The sequence below is a fragment of the Salvelinus sp. IW2-2015 genome, linkage group LG23 (genome assembly GCF_002910315.2).
Source record: "Salvelinus sp. IW2-2015 linkage group LG23, ASM291031v2, whole genome shotgun sequence".
NCBI lineage: Eukaryota > Metazoa > Chordata > Actinopteri > Salmoniformes > Salmonidae > Salvelinus > Salvelinus sp. IW2-2015.
In genome coordinates this window covers 31,803,041-31,818,667 of record NC_036863.1, presented here as the reverse complement: position 1 = coordinate 31,818,667, position 15,627 = coordinate 31,803,041, and the positions used below count along the sequence as shown (strand labels likewise).

The 15,627-nt window shown below is 41.6% G+C and overlaps 1 protein-coding gene across 2 annotated transcripts in view; it reads left to right on the top strand.

Moving 5' to 3' along the window:
- LOC111951020 (ephrin-B1-like) overlaps nucleotides 1-13,493 on the top strand; it is a 79,319-nt gene extending 65,826 nt beyond the window's left edge. For both annotated transcript variants that reach the window (XM_023968984.2, XM_023968985.2), the window contains exons 3-5: nucleotides 2,501-2,593; nucleotides 5,719-5,856; nucleotides 8,567-13,493. In XM_023968984.2, coding sequence (XP_023824752.1) covers nucleotides 2,501-2,593; nucleotides 5,719-5,856; nucleotides 8,567-8,949 — 614 coding nt within the window. In that variant the 3' untranslated portion in view covers nucleotides 8,950-13,493. The remainder of the gene's footprint in view (nucleotides 1-2,500; nucleotides 2,594-5,718; nucleotides 5,857-8,566) is intronic.
- Nucleotides 13,494-15,627: the final 2,134 nt, after the last annotated feature.

The window sequence follows — 15,627 nt, the reverse complement described above, 5'->3', positions numbered from 1 at the left end:
AACAGACAACTGCAATGCATGTTATATAATTCCCTTATCCTTTCTCAGTGATGCTGTGATTTCCTGTCCTAGAATCTAAGTGTTTCTCTGATGGGCAACATAGTGGCCTATAATTGGAGGCCTTGTTGGATATTTGTCTGTATCTCTGCCCTGCTTCTCGCGGGCACGGTGGCATGCTCACATTGTGCATGACGACTCGGTCGGAGCCTGGCACCTCTCCCAGGCCCATGCATCTTAATAGTTGTGACATCATTCAGGGTAGCAGGGCTTTCTCCCACTCTCCCACTCAACTTTCCACTAACAGAGCGTTAAGCATCCGTTCAATTTTTTTTGTTACGCAATTTGTTCTTGGGGTTAAGTGCTGTAAGCTATTGATTGCTCATGTTTTTGTCACATCCGTTCTCATTTCATGAGTGCTCTAAACCTAATAAGACAAGCCCACATTTTCAACGACAAAGTTTAAAAAGGCATCTGTCAAATGAGGGGTTCTATTTGTGGAATACTGGACAGATATAGGATGTCTGAGACAGTTGGTTTTTGAGAAACATGGTAAGTCTATTTGGTGGTTAACGCAATCAGAAAATACTAATGAATTGTGTCTAGGGTTTTGCTTCTCTTGCTCCATCAAACCGTTCAAGGTTAGCTTGTCACTTTTATTTAAACCCAACATTAGTTTGCTGGAGCCTCTCTCGACTGACAAAGAAGTCTCATTTGGTGGTAGTAGTAGTAGTAGTAGTAAAAGAGTTACAGAAAGTGCCCTGCATGATATAGCATGCAATGTGAATGAGACAGGCAGGTAATGTAATCAGCTAAGGTCGCGGCTTGTAGGTAGACAAGGCTAGGTTACACGTTTATTCCCTGCATTGGCCAATAGTCAATGAGATTGTCTTTTCACTGTACTTCTCAAGCTCCTTAACTTAATGAATCCCTTTCCATTATAATGTCTCTTGATTGGCTATACTGTACGGCTGTCAGTATATGCAGGGTGTCATTAGTGAAATGTCATCAATATAAGCTCCTTTAAGCTTTGCCTGTAAAACAAAATAATTCAAATTCTCATTTTATTCTATCTGGCTACTCCATAAGAAGGAATTGCTAACCCAAAATGTTTGTCATGAGCCCAGTTTTGTGTGTCCTCTATCTTCTAATTGCATCCTTGAAGAATGAAAAACAAAATGTGGGAAAGAAAGAGTGAAATCGGGTTCACAGGCCTCCCATTCTGTGTTGTTGAGCGGTTGGTGATTTGAGCCAGTGGTGTGGTGGGATACCTCTGCTGGAGCAGCGCCACATGCCCCATTCTCACCGGCCTACCGCCATTGTGCCTGGGCTCCACTGAGAGGGGCTTTGATTCTCCTGGAGAGGGACCTTATTAGTCAAACACTCTCCTACATGGCAACTCATTCATGACTCTTAATGAGAGAGGAATCTGGACCAGCTAATAAGGTGGCCGTCCCTTTAGTGCCTTGTGAGGGGGAGAATGGAGCAGATGGAGAAAAAAGCTGAGGTTTCTGGAGGTAAAAATACCCACGGAGCAGGTCTGAAAAGAATCACACAGGGCAGGGCGGGCCCCAGCTTTCACTGGCATGGAAACCACCTCCTCGTATATATGGGCTGAAAGCATTATTGAGAACCCGATCCATATTCACACTCCTTGGTCTTTTCTGTCCCAACTTAGAATAGAGAGTGCCAATTGCGCCCCGTTTCTGTGACTTAAGTCCTTTGGAAGCGGAGCTGACAGAAGCAACACAGGGCGACAGAGATCCTATTGGCCTCCCCTGTCCCCCGGCCTCCTCAGCTCCCCTCAGTGGATATTGATTTGAAGGAAAGCCCCTCAGAGATAAGGGCTGCAGGCCATTGTGCCACCCAGTCTCTAATTACAGGACATGCCGAAAGAGAAAGCTAAGCCCCTGGCATTTGCAGCTTGCGATAATTGCTTCTGGCATAACATGCCTTGCCAAATGTTTGGTACATTGCTTCAGCAAAAAGGAAAGAACAAAAACCTGTTTTAAAGAGGAGGGGGAGAGATAGAGGAGGAGGTGGGTAAAAGTGATTACCACATATACATTTTTGGACTATGCATCTTGCACACCTCCCTCTCTCCACATGTATGATTTCAGCAGTGTTTTGAAGGCCACCACATTCCCTTGGGGTCAGATTACTATCACAGCCATGTCTTAGTAGGAGGAGACACCACTTTTCATCATCCATTTCCTTCCCTATGTACAGATATAAGCAGCACCTTCAAAAATAATAGAGCCTTGTTTTTATATGGTGCTACAGCCTGAGCGGACATTACCAGTGTGCGGTTTAGAAAATGAACCTGTTGTAAGCAATATATACAGCTTGGTGTTAAAACGTATTTTCTCAGCAAAAGTGGTTAGATTGTATCTTATGAAGCAAATATATTTTCTCTTCATGAATGAACAACCAAGCCGTACATTAATTCTGAGTGGCTGTAATTATTATTTATGTTCCAACACTGTTTCCTGTCTCATCACAGCCACATCGAATGGGACCCTGGAGGGTCTAGAGAACAGGGAAGGAGGGGTCTGCAACACCCTCTCCATGAAGATCGTCATGAAAGTGGGACAGGGTAAGTAAGCATCTCGATGCGGGCTGGCAGGAATGCCAGAAAAGCAGTAAAAGGCAGTCACAATAGAGCCAGGCAGGATATAAGTATGGATGAGTGATAATGAAAGCTTTGTATGGGGACTGTCATGACTGCAGTGCAAGAGGAGCGTTTCATGAGCTATTGTTCATAAACCCAGACACCCCGGGCGTGGGTTTTTACAGTGGGATACTCCGCTGCTCACAGTGTGTGGAGAGTCGCCCAGTGACTTCATCGCTCATAAAATAAGGGCCTCAGACATCACATTTCACTCCATTCTTTACTTTTCTTTTTTGAGAAGGGAAAGATGAAACAAAGAAAAGCTATTGTGCAAATACAGATGGACACACTGAAACACTTTCTCACACATACCAAAAGAACTCACTCACACAATGACAAAAAAAAGCTGTGGAAAACATAGAGGACATTCCATAGAGCATGTTACGGACTACCTGTTGTCCTATTACTTAGACTGTCTGTTGGTCTAACATGAATGAGATTGCTTTGCCTGAAGAGCCCAGGTTTCTCATACACTGTCACTCTTAAATTTTAACTTTGTCTCTCACAGTGTCACAAACTCAAATAAGTGTTAACATTGTTTTCCAAATGAGGCAGCAGCCTTAACAGAATGTCAATGTATTGAGATAAGTGGGGCAAGAGTTCCCAGGCATTCTACACTGGTGTGGTGTGGGCTGTCTAATCTGCCATGGCATACCCCCACTAGCTTTTAGAAATAACACTGTGCAACATGTATACGCATTTGTCTCAATACATAATCACGCTGACAGTGGATTACAAGGCCAACACAAACCAAATCAACACAAATCAATGTGATGAAGGAATAAAGACGTTTACCACACGCACCATCAGCCGTGTGGAACAGATGAGACCATTGGAAAAACCCAGGTTCTCCATATAAATGCCATCAGTCAGCACATGCACTCTCCCTCTCCTTAAATCCTCACTGATATATTGGCCCACTCATCTACACACTTAGAAAAAAGGGCTCCAAAAGGGTTCTTAGGCTGTCCCCATAGGAGAACCCTTTTTGGTTCCATGTAGAACCCTCTGTGGAAAGGGTTCTTCATGGAACCCAAACTAGTTCAACTTGGAATCAAAAAGGGTTCTTTAAAAGGGTTCTGCTATGGGGACAGCTGAAGAACCCTTTTAGGTTCTTTCGAAGAGTGTAGCTAGGTCTCTAAAGAGACCTTTGCTTGGCCTGCCGTCATGCTAGGAGTGGCAGGGTCCGTCTTAATCACTGCCCTAGTCAGCGTCCACACATCCAAAACAAACAAACCACAAAGGGAGGGTCTGCTGATAAGACTCTTATTCTACAGATAGGGATTATTTGTATAGCTGACCTTAGATAATAATTATCATAGTTGGCTTGACATTCCTTTTGTCTTTCTCAAGACTTGTTTGCGTAAACCTGTGTTTAATACACAAGATGCCCATTATGTTAGGAGCTAGGAAACAGTAAAAGGATTATAGATGTCATTAACTTTGCTGTCTTGTGCAGGTAGTTACGGTTGGAATGCAACGGTTTATTTCTTTAGGATTTGGAGCAATGACGTTACCGACCCTAGGTCATAGTACATTCATCTGTGTGTTTGCTGAAGGATTGGGTCCTATTTTCAGCCACTGAGTCATAGCAACTCTGTTGCCACAAATATTGTAGACACAAAGAAACGGTTTACATACAATAAAGTAAGGAAGAAACAGTATCGTCTCTTTGTTTTTATTACACTGACTCATCCAGGGCAACAGTCACTAAAGTATGATTGTTAACAACACACAAAGCAACATGAACAAGCATTATATTATCAGAAGAGGATACATACAGTAAGCTATAAACCCTTTTGTAAAAACAAAAGTAATTCCTAAATTTTTCATGGAGAGAACTTTATCTCTAACAAAATGCCTTTGTTAACAAAAATGGCATTGATTGGAGACGATCATATGACTAATATCTGGATATGTAGCAGACTGTCAATCTGCTGATGCACTTCCTCATACTGAGTCACTCTTGTATTACTGCACACTATGAGATTTAATTTATTGATTTGTATATGAACATTGAATTTTATGCAATTATAAGATGACTATTCACCCATGAAATGAGATTGTATGGCACCGTATGCTGGGTAGTTTAAAGGGAGGCTGATGGCTTTGATGGACTCTCTTATCTGCAGCCAAAGCTTTCAAAATGTTAGTACAATGAGAAAGAGCCAGGCCTGTCGATGTTTGAAACTCAGGTGAATTGATAACATTTTATAAAACAAGCTGTCATGTTAAAATGTGTGATATTGTCTTTGGGATGGAGATCCTTTAGTGGTTGTTGACATACCCATTTGTTGTGTTGCACATTAGAAACTGGCACTCAGCAGTAGCAGACAGTACACCACCAAAGTGTCTGGAACAATAGTTCTCTTAACTTTAATCAAACAGACAAACTGAGGGTGCAGTTTAGGTTATACATAGCACACTGTAGCAGCAATATGAGCTGGTTTAAATTAATGAATATCAGTAGCTATGCCTTTATAAATACTGTGTTAATAACCAAAGAGACACACCTCCATTAGGGCTCTTAAAATGCAATTCTAAAAATAGAACAATTGGACATTTAGAATATTTTCTATAAACTATTACAGTAAAATAATTCCAAGATCTCTACGTTCTCTTGGAAGGAGGGGCAGTAAAACCTCATATGCACACTTCAATGATGTTCCAGTCGATGAAATCTCCCTTAATGCCAGTGTATCCCCTTAGACTTCTGCATGGCATCGATGGGACTCAGGTGAACCATGAAAAAAGTGACTCATGCATTTTTGTCAGGAGACAAGTTACATAATTTCTTATAGCTTAATTTGGCAAGGTATAGCAGATACTGTCATGCATGTCTCAAAATATGACATGACTTGTCAGTTTTTAATTTGAAAAGTGTGCCATCGACTACTTTGAAGAAATTGAGTTCAAAGGAACTGATAAATATGTCTCTCATTCCAAACCCCATTTTCAAATCTTTATTGGAAAATTATAAAAATAGCAACAGAATTTACAATATTCACATTAGAATCTAACTTGGTTGACTTTCTTCATCTAAATTGCAGACCCAAACACAGTTGTACCGGACCCAGTTATAACAGACAAGCCAAGCCAAGACCAGGACAACACTGTGAAGGAGACAACCACCAGCCCAAATAAGAAAAAGGGGGGCAGTGGTGGGGCTGTGGAGCCAGGCAACAAAGGTGAGGATGCTCAAACTTGTGGGAAAAGGAGTATTTGTCTCAGTATGAGCCCTGTTTCCCTGTTTTGTGTTCTAGTCCTCATTATCAGTGGATTGGACTGTAACCTTCAATGCCAAAAGGTCATGGTTTTGCTTCCAATACTGTATCCCACATTGTGAAACCATTTGTTACTGCATTTTCTAAGTACAATGCTTCCCCACGTCTGCCACACACATATTCTCGCAGTCCAGGGGAGGCTGGTGGGAGGAGCTATAGGAGGATTGGCTCATTGTAAAGACTGCAAACTAATAAATGGAACACTACCAAACACATCAAACGTATGGGAACCACATGTGTGACTCCGCTCCATTTATTCCATTCAAGCTATTACAATAAGCCTGACCTGCTATAGCTCCACCCACCAGCCTCCTCTGTTTCGCACGCATGCACAAACACAGACACAAAAGTATTATATTTTTCCATTTTGGTTTGAGAAAGCTACACTGATCTTCTTTTTTAATTATGCTGAGTAGTAATGTGGATAGACAGACACAGTGTTCGAGTGTGGTAATGAAAAATTAAAACCATATCTGCTCGGCTGAGATCTAGCCGCAGATGATAAAATTATCAGAGACTATTAAATCCATCAGCAGGGTTTCTGCACATTAGATATATCCATTTGTGTTTGTTTTGCTTGGGTTTCAGTCACCAGAATGGTCTTTTTTCACAGGGAGGCAGAAAATGCTAAAGTTTACATAGGTTTAGAAAGTAATTTGGGCCCTAGAGTTCTGGCTCTGCTGCAGGACAAACAAAATGGCCTTCCCTCTCATCCTGGAGAGCTGCCAAGTCTCCCACAGTGGGGTTTTCTTTCAATTTGAAGGTTTGGCAGTCATCTTTCTTGGTGTGTTACTTTGAACTTTTGTTTCTGTCCTATTCCTTTACCTGCACATGAGAGCTCCGCCTAACAACCTTTTGCGTCTGACTTCTCTTATACCACGGGTGAAGAGGAATGTAATAAAGGTGCACAGTTTATCATGCCTGTCTGCACAGCTCCACAGCTGAACGCTGAACAGTGGCTAAATGGGCACAACTGATCCAAAGCCAATCAGGACAACAGACAAAATAAATGCATGGGATTATTGTCAGAGCTGCCAGCAGGAGCAAAATGATACGTTTCAATTTACAAATACTTCAGCATTTAAACAGTCAGGGATACTGTTGGGAGGTTTATCCCTCTGCAATAAAGTGAAAAGGTACTGAGATATCCGGTACAATGCTTTGCCTTTGTGGTGTTGAAGCTTTGACAGAGGAGCACAGGTACCATCTGTATCTGCTTATTATGGCAGAAAAAGGCTTTTATCAAGCTGCTTCCTTCTGCCTATCATTCATTCAGTGGAAAGATCAAATGTTGTTTTGCCTCTGTAATACAAAGAGGTAATACCTCGTTTTAATTTGTATGCACATTTTTTTCCTGAGCCATTAAGGTCTTTGGAAGCAGAAAAGGTCTCAGCAGAGTGTGAGGAAAGCACATTATAATAACACTCACAGTCATTCATGCTCAGCATCTAAATTAAACTGGGTAGAGAGATGGCCACTCTGAAGTGTTGGCATGGGTCTACAGTTAGGTGCAAATGTGAAAATTAGTTCACCCAGAAGTCATTTGAATAATTCTAGTGTTTTAGAATCGTTCAGACGATCTTGAGGAAAGCTAATGTTCCATGTCACGATAACGTCCTCATGCTCATTAACRGGCAGGTGGTCTTGACTTCATTAATATGAGCGAGAACAAACTAGTCTTTTGTTCACAAACTAGTCTTCTGTTCACTCGACATATTCTTGACAAGCTGGAAAATAAAAGCAGTGGGGACTGACAGACACTGATCAGCTCCATCGCCTTCAACACACATTGGGCTCTATGGTCTCGTGTAAGATCAATAGTCGACTGTTTTCCATCTGTCAACTTTGAAATGGGGTTTTCTTCCCCTTTCATCAGGGTCGTCTTACCCTGCAAAATGAAAGAAAATAATAAGAGCTGGGAATAATTCCAGTGGTGATTTGGTTATGTTTGGGATCACTGTGGAATCCATTCCTCTACCCCCAGTGTAAATGCAGCTAGCAGCCTCTGATTTGACAGTGCAGCAGCAGTGTTGGGCAGGCAGGCAGACAGCGGTGGAAGCTGTGCTCCCAGGCAGGCAGCGCTGGGATGCAGTGAAGTATACATAGTGAAAGGAAGGAGGGATAGGGAGGGAGGCTTCAGGACCACACAGGAAATAGGCATGCCACTCTAATTGGACTCAATCCTCATCCTCTGTGTCTAATAGAGGGACTGGTGTTGTTTTCTTTTCCCTCGCAGCCGGGTTATATACGTTTAAACAGTTTCTCTTCCTTTACCCCCTCATGTGGAGTTATAACATATGGCTAAACATACACAGTTTAATCCTCCCCTCGCTCTCAGGATGCATGCCAAGAAGAAATGAGCTATCATCTGTGGAAAACGGACACTCCCACACGCTCACAAAGGCCACACAGTCAGGAAGCCCCTAGCTACTCAGTCAATTCAGAGAAATAATGGAAGAAGCCTTTTTCTCATTGAGAACCCATTTGCACCCTCGCAGGGTTCCACCTCTATCCTGATCAGCAACAGTACAGCTTTGTCTGACTTGGCTGCCAAGCAGACCACCGCTTGTTCATTCCCTGCTGCTAACTGATTCCTTTATTTTTCCATCCACAGACACCATGAACCAGGACAACAAGTCCAACTCAGCAGAGGGTATTTTTGCCTCCAAGCCAGCGCTGTTTGCTGCCATCGGGGCGGGATGCGTCATCTTCCTGCTGATCATCATCATCCTCATCGTCCTGCTGATCAAGCTGAGGAAGAGGAACCGCAAGCACACCCAGCAGCGGACCACCGCTCTGTCACTCAGCACGCTGGCCAGCCCCAAGTGCTCTGGGAACGCTGGCTCAGAACCCAGTGACATCATCATCCCTCTACGGACTACAGAAAACAACTACTGCCCCCATTACGAGAAGGTGAGCGGGGACTACGGCCATCCGGTTTATATAGTCCAGGAGATGCCCCCGCAAAGCCCAGCCAACATCTACTACAAGGTCTGAGGCAAAGACTATCTTTAGGATGTTTGCTTGTAGGGGAGAATTCTGGCCTACCTTTTACTACCTTGTCCATCTGATGTTCAAAAACACGTTTGATGTTCAAAATAGCATCACAAGAACAGAAATGAAAAACAGGTCGTCATGGACACGGTAGTTGAATAATTGTTTGTTTCCAGATAGGCCAAAGGGCAGGTTTTGGAGGGTTTGTGTCGTCTTCTCTTCCTGCTTCTTACTAGAAATTGAATTCACCCAAGTTTTGCTATTCTGTGTGTCTGAGAGGACTGTAAGATGGTCAAGCCTATGGAGTAGAGAAGCTATTGCTCTGACAATGGAGACAAGTTGCAAACAGGGTATACTACACAAACAAAGGACCCGCGATAGGGCTGTCGCTCATGGGCTCCATTCCTGTAATGAAGCCTCCATGGTTTGCTCAGAGACAGAAAAAGGCACAGTGTGATGATATAGCATAACACACTTTCCTTTAATATGTTTTACCTGCACTATTATTTTTTATCAGTCACCTACAGTAGCTCCCTCTTCACCAAGGTCTGCTCCTTCAACATTGTTTATTTTCTACTGTATATCCAGTTAATACATACAATATTATGGTAAATATTAATATTTTTCATGTGTCCTTTAGTGATACTTTGCCACTCTTTCTCTTATATATATATATATACATACATACACACACACACACACACACACACAGTACCAGTCAAAAGTTTGGACACACCTACGCATTCCAGGGTTTTTCTTTATTTTTACTATTTTCTACATTGTAGGATAATAGTGAAGACATCAAAACTATGAAATAACGTAGTAAGCAATAAAGTGTTTAACAAATAAAAATATATTTTCTTCAAAGTAGCCACCCTTTGCCTTGATGACAGTTTTGCACACTCTTGYCATTCTCTCAACCAGCTACACCTGGAATGCTTTTCCAACAGTCTTGAAGGAGTTCTCACATATGCTGAGCACTTGTTGGCTGTTTTTCCTTCACTCTGCAGTCCAACTCATCCCAAACCATCTCAATTGAGTTGAGGTTGGGTGGTTGTGCAGGACAGGTAATCTAATACAGCACTCCATCACTCTCCTTCTTGGTCAAATGGCCCTTACACAGCCTGGAGTTGTTTGCGGTCATTGTCCTYTTGAAAAAACAAAACATTTTGCTTACTACATGATTCCATATGTGTTATTTCATCGTTTTGATGTCTTTACTATTATTCTACAATATAGAAAATTAAGAATATTAAGAAAAACCTTTGAATGAGTAGTTGTGTCCAAACTTTTGACTGGTACTGTATGTAAAAAAAAACACATCGATCTAGGTGACATACTTGTGTTAAATAAGTGTCTCCTCTTCTACTTCTCTAAGCTTGTCTGAACAGGCAAAGTCAGTTATGCAAATGTGGGGGGAAAAAACGAGCAACGAAGGTGCCTCACCCTGGATATAAATTAATGAAAAACAAATAGCTCATACTCAATCATGGTGAGAGGCCATCATGACTGAAATAAAAGAAAACAAAGGTTGTTTCAAATTGACAAGTCACTTCTGTATCTGAACAGCCTCAAGGGGTTTTGCTCCTCTTAAATTAGGCCAGAGTTTTCCCTTCAGTGAAAAAAAATAACAAGATCTGATTTGTATGAGCAGAAAAGGTGTGGGCACAATTAAGATGTTATCAAACCTTTCACTCCCACCTAAAGGTCGTGCTCTCAGAAGAATTGGATGGCTTTGGAGGGAATGAGTTGTGTTCACCGAGTGGTATGACATTTGTAGTGTTAGTTCTGCACCCGGAGACAATGGAATGGATAGGGATGTTGCTAAAGATGGTTTTATTGTTTTCCACATTCCCTTTGGGGTCTGAATTCATTCATAGTCACATACTGTAGACATGGTGCCTGGATCAGTCATGTGCTCAGAATGAGAAGTGGGTGCAGGTAATGTCAGTCATGTGTGTGGTGCATCTCAATAAAAGCTTGTTTCAGGAGAATAAATGATAATAGAAAGAGTTTGGCAACCAGCTCCAGTCCCTATTCTCCTCAGCTGTGCGATGGTGGGAAAACCAAACCTTTCAAAATCACTTAGCGCAGATGAGGCACAGAGTAGACACTTAAAGTAAATAATGATTCTACATTACAAATTGTTGTACAAAACGTAATTGCAATACAGTACATTTTTATCTTAAACAATTCCTGCTCATGAAAAGGCTTTTTTAATTCCTAAAGAGTTGTTACCACCGCAACGGGGTGGCGCTTAAACATCTCTGGTGTCTTCAGGAGGACAACTAATGACTTACAATTCCTATCACATGGCAACCTCAAAGACCAGGGAAGATTACACTGGTACCAAATAGTTTTCAACATGAATCATTACACGTACAGTATTTTCTGTGTCAATATCTTATCTCCATGTTCTGAAGTTGGTCCCGTTGTTTAGTTGTGTGTGTTTATTGTGAAAGAAGATAGATACTGTCCTGTATTTACAGTAGAGGTTATTCTGGCATATTTTTCATGTTGATAACATTGACATTATTTAAAGTTATTAAGAAGTATAGCAGCAAGAGCAGGACATGTGCGACCAGTTTGTTGGCATTGTTTCAGATAATTAAGGTGCCACCAACCTCCTGTGCTGTACACAGACATATTTGTTGCTTTGAGGGCTATAGTAGACTGCCTGTTCTTCTATAAAAAAAWTTTTTTTTTCCKCAGTCTGGATTTATGTTGATACATTCACATTTGTTTGGCTTAAAAAGGGCCTAGAAAAAATGTACTATTGCCTTCCTAGTGTCTTGTACATTGTCACCTACATTGAACAAATACATTGTTTACAACATATACAAAATGACTGTAATCATGATTTGGCATTACATTTTTTAAAACATATTTTGTTCAATACTGTAACTAAGTTTTATCGAGGGCACAACTCAATAAGTGATATAAAAATAAATAAACCTCAGATGAAGTCAATGACAAACTGGTGACCAACAGAATCCAAATTCTTCAGATATTGAACAAACATTGTGTGGTTGTTGTGTGTGGTTTGTCATTGGATAAAGGTGTAGTTGAATACAATGATAATCGTCAAAATGTTGGAAGGATAATGTCTACACCACTGTATGGTCTTCAAATAACACTACCACAAACACCCTGTGGTCCTAGAAGTGACATCCATTTATTGCTTGTTTATTATTGTTTGGTTAGTTCAGTGGCCTAAAATAATGTAAATATTTGAAAAAATTAAATTTAAAAGTTACATTTAATAGAGCCCCATTTATGAACATATTTGTTTTTTTGTATGCAGAATTGTGTAAATAGGTGTCTTTTTGGAAATACATTTCATATAAATCTTGATATTTTTTTTTTAATAGATAACACATCTCTTAGAGCCAGTGTTTAAGTGTCAGGCATTGCAAGGAGGGAAGAAAATCGTATCATGGTTTACCACATACATTCAGCATGAGAGATTTTTCCCCCCTCAGTTTCATTCTAGCTGTCCCAGATTTTTTGTTTGTGGGTACTGGATTGAGAACCTAGAGAAGGGCTAGACACTCTACTATACATGTAATCGATTTTCTCTGTGACAGTCACCCCTTGAAATCAATGGAACTGTTAGTGAACGTAAAACAGGGGAGGGTCAGCAACCAGTTAAATATCTGATGCCTTGATCAAGATTCATCTGAGTATAATAACATACTCCATAGGTAAATAAATAAACCCATGCTGATTTAAAATATTCAGATGGACAGAACATTATTCCGGGCATCTTTTTGGCAGTATATTATTCTGGGCAAGTTTCCCTAAACTCTGTATTTTCTCACAGACCAAGGATACAGTCATTCCATCTCTAGTTGTGAGAGTCCAAGGGGGAGCAGCGGTCTTGGAGCTCTGCTGAGCTTGCGACTTTAGGAAATAAATAAGGCCAGCATACATGGCTCGATCTCACTCCTTTGTCAGCCCTCAAGGTGAAATGGAGATGCTCTCTTGACCTTTGCAGATTATCACAATATTATCTCTGGCTCTCTCTAATGATAAAGCAGCTCAAGCCCCAGACATTTCTTCAGCTATCAGCCGCCACACAGCCAAGTTCAGCCAGACTCTGCTGTGCTGTGTGTGGTGGCCAGGCCGCTCACAAAGGAAAATATTCCAGCAGTGATTAGCGACATGATAGCGGAAGTACAGTACATGAACTTATACAGCTCCATGCTATTGGAGTATTAAAACAGTGTTTTGGTTTTCCTGCTCATCACAGTTTAAACAGTACTGGCCTGTTCACTTTGACTGGTTGCTCACGTTCCCTGCTCTGTGTCATTATTGTCATTGTTTTATTTCTGTTCATGATACAGTATTATTTTCAATGTACATGTATGCAATCCCAGTGCATTTGTGTTTTTTGTATCTGCTCCATGTTCATATTTCGCCTTTCATTCACACGCAGCTTCAACCCATGTTCAACATAACCAGTTACTATGGAATGGAAATTCCATGAGCCAAGTTTGAAATCCTGATATTGCATATTGATAAATAAATTTTTCCTATGGAATTTATCTGGTGTCTTTTATTTCAAAATGTATAGAAAGCAGATGGTGCATTGAACCATGCACAGTAGAATGAGTCTTACGCTAGGCAGCACTGATATGGGTTTTATTGAAAACCAATTCAGAGTGTATATCTTGACTGCCACATTTCTTAGCTGAACAAAATAAATGTGGTTGTATAGCTACACTACATGACCAGAAGTATGTGGACACTGCTCGTCGAACATTTCATTCCAAAATCATGGACATTAATATGGAGTTGGTCCCCCTTTGCTGCTATAAACAGCTTCCTCTTCTGGGAAAGCTTTTCACTAGATGTTGGAACATTGCTGCGGGGACTTGCTTCCATTCAGCCACAAGAGCATTAATGAGGTCAGGCACTGAGGTTGGGTTATTAGGCCTGGCTCGCAGTTGGCGTTCCAATTCATCCCAAAGGTGTTCGATGGGGTTGAGGTCAGGGCTCTGTGCAGGCCAGTCAAGTTCTTCCACACCGATCTCGACAAACCATTTCTGTATGGACCTCACTTTATGCACGGGGGCATTGCCATTCTGAAACAGGAAAGAGCCTTCCCCCAAACTGTTGCCACAAAGTTAGGAGTACAGAACCGTCTAGAATGTAATTGTCTGCTGTAGCGTTAGGATTTCCCTTCACTGGAACTAAGGGGCCTAGCCCGAACCATGATCAACCATGGTGATCTTAGGCTGCTCGGCCATGGAAACCCATTTTATGAAGCTCCCGACAAACAGTTATTGTGCTGATGTTGCTTCCAGAGGCAGTTTGGAAATGTGTAGTTTGATTTTGAGAGAGAGAGAGAGAGAAAAAAAACTGGGTGTTTTAGTGTACAGTGATGGCCAAAAGTTTTGAGAATGACACAAATATTAATTTTCACAAAGTTTGCTGCTTCAGTGTCTTTAGATATTTTTGTCAGATGTTACTATGGAATACTGAAGTATAATTACAAGCATTTCATAAGTGTCAAAGGCTTTTATTGACAATTACATGAAGTTGATGCAAGAGTCAATATTTGGTGATAGGGGAGTTTCCTGGCCATGGACCCAAAATATCGATGTTTTGTTCCCCGAGCCACTTAGTTATCACTTTTGCCTTATGGCAAGGTGCTCCATCATGCTGGAAAAGGCATTGCTCGTCACCAAACTGTTCTTGGATGGTTGGAAGAAGTTGCTCCRGGAGGATGTGTTGGTACCATTCTTTATTCATGGCTGTGTTCTTAGGCAAAATTGTGAGTGAGCCCACTCCCTTGGCTGAGAAGCAACACCACACATGAATGGTCTCAGGATGCTTTACTGTTGACATGACACAGGACTGATGGTAGCGCTCACCTTGTCTTTTCCGGATGCCCCAAACAATCGTAAAGGGGATTCATCAGAGAAAATGACTTTGCCCCAGTCCTCAGCAGTCCAATCCCTGTACCTTTTGCAGAATATCAGTCTGTCTCTGATGTTTTTCCTGGAGAGAAGTGGCTTCTTTGCTGCCGTTCTTGACACCAGGCCATCCTCCAAAAGTCTTCGCCTCACTGTGCGTGCAGATGCCCTCACACCTGCCTGCTGCCATTCCTGAGCAAGCTCTGTACTGGTGGTGCCCCAATCCCGCAGCTGAATCAACTTTAGGAGACGGTCCTGGCGCTTGCTGGACTTTCTTGGGCACCCTGAAGCCTTCTTCACAACAATTGAACCGCTCTCCTTGAAGTTCTTGATGATCTGATAAATGGTTGATTTTGGTGCAATCTTTTTGTTCAAAGCAATGATGACGGCACGTGTTTCCTTGCAGTTAACCATGGTTGACAGAGGAAGAACAATGATTCCAAGCACCCCCCTCCTTTTGAAGCTTCCAGTCTGTTATTCAAACTCAATCAGCATGACAGAGTGATCTCCAGCCTTGTCCTCGTCAACACTCAGACCTGTGTTAACGAGAGAAACACTGACATGATGTCAGCTGGTCCTTTTGTGGCAGGGCTGAAATGCAGTGGAAATGTTTTTGGGGGATTCAGTTCATTTACATGGCAAAGAGGGACTTTGCAATTAATATCAATTCATCTGATCACTCTTCATAACATTCTGGAGTATATGCAAATTGCCATCATACAAACTGAGGCAGCAGACTTTGTGAAAATTTATATTTGTG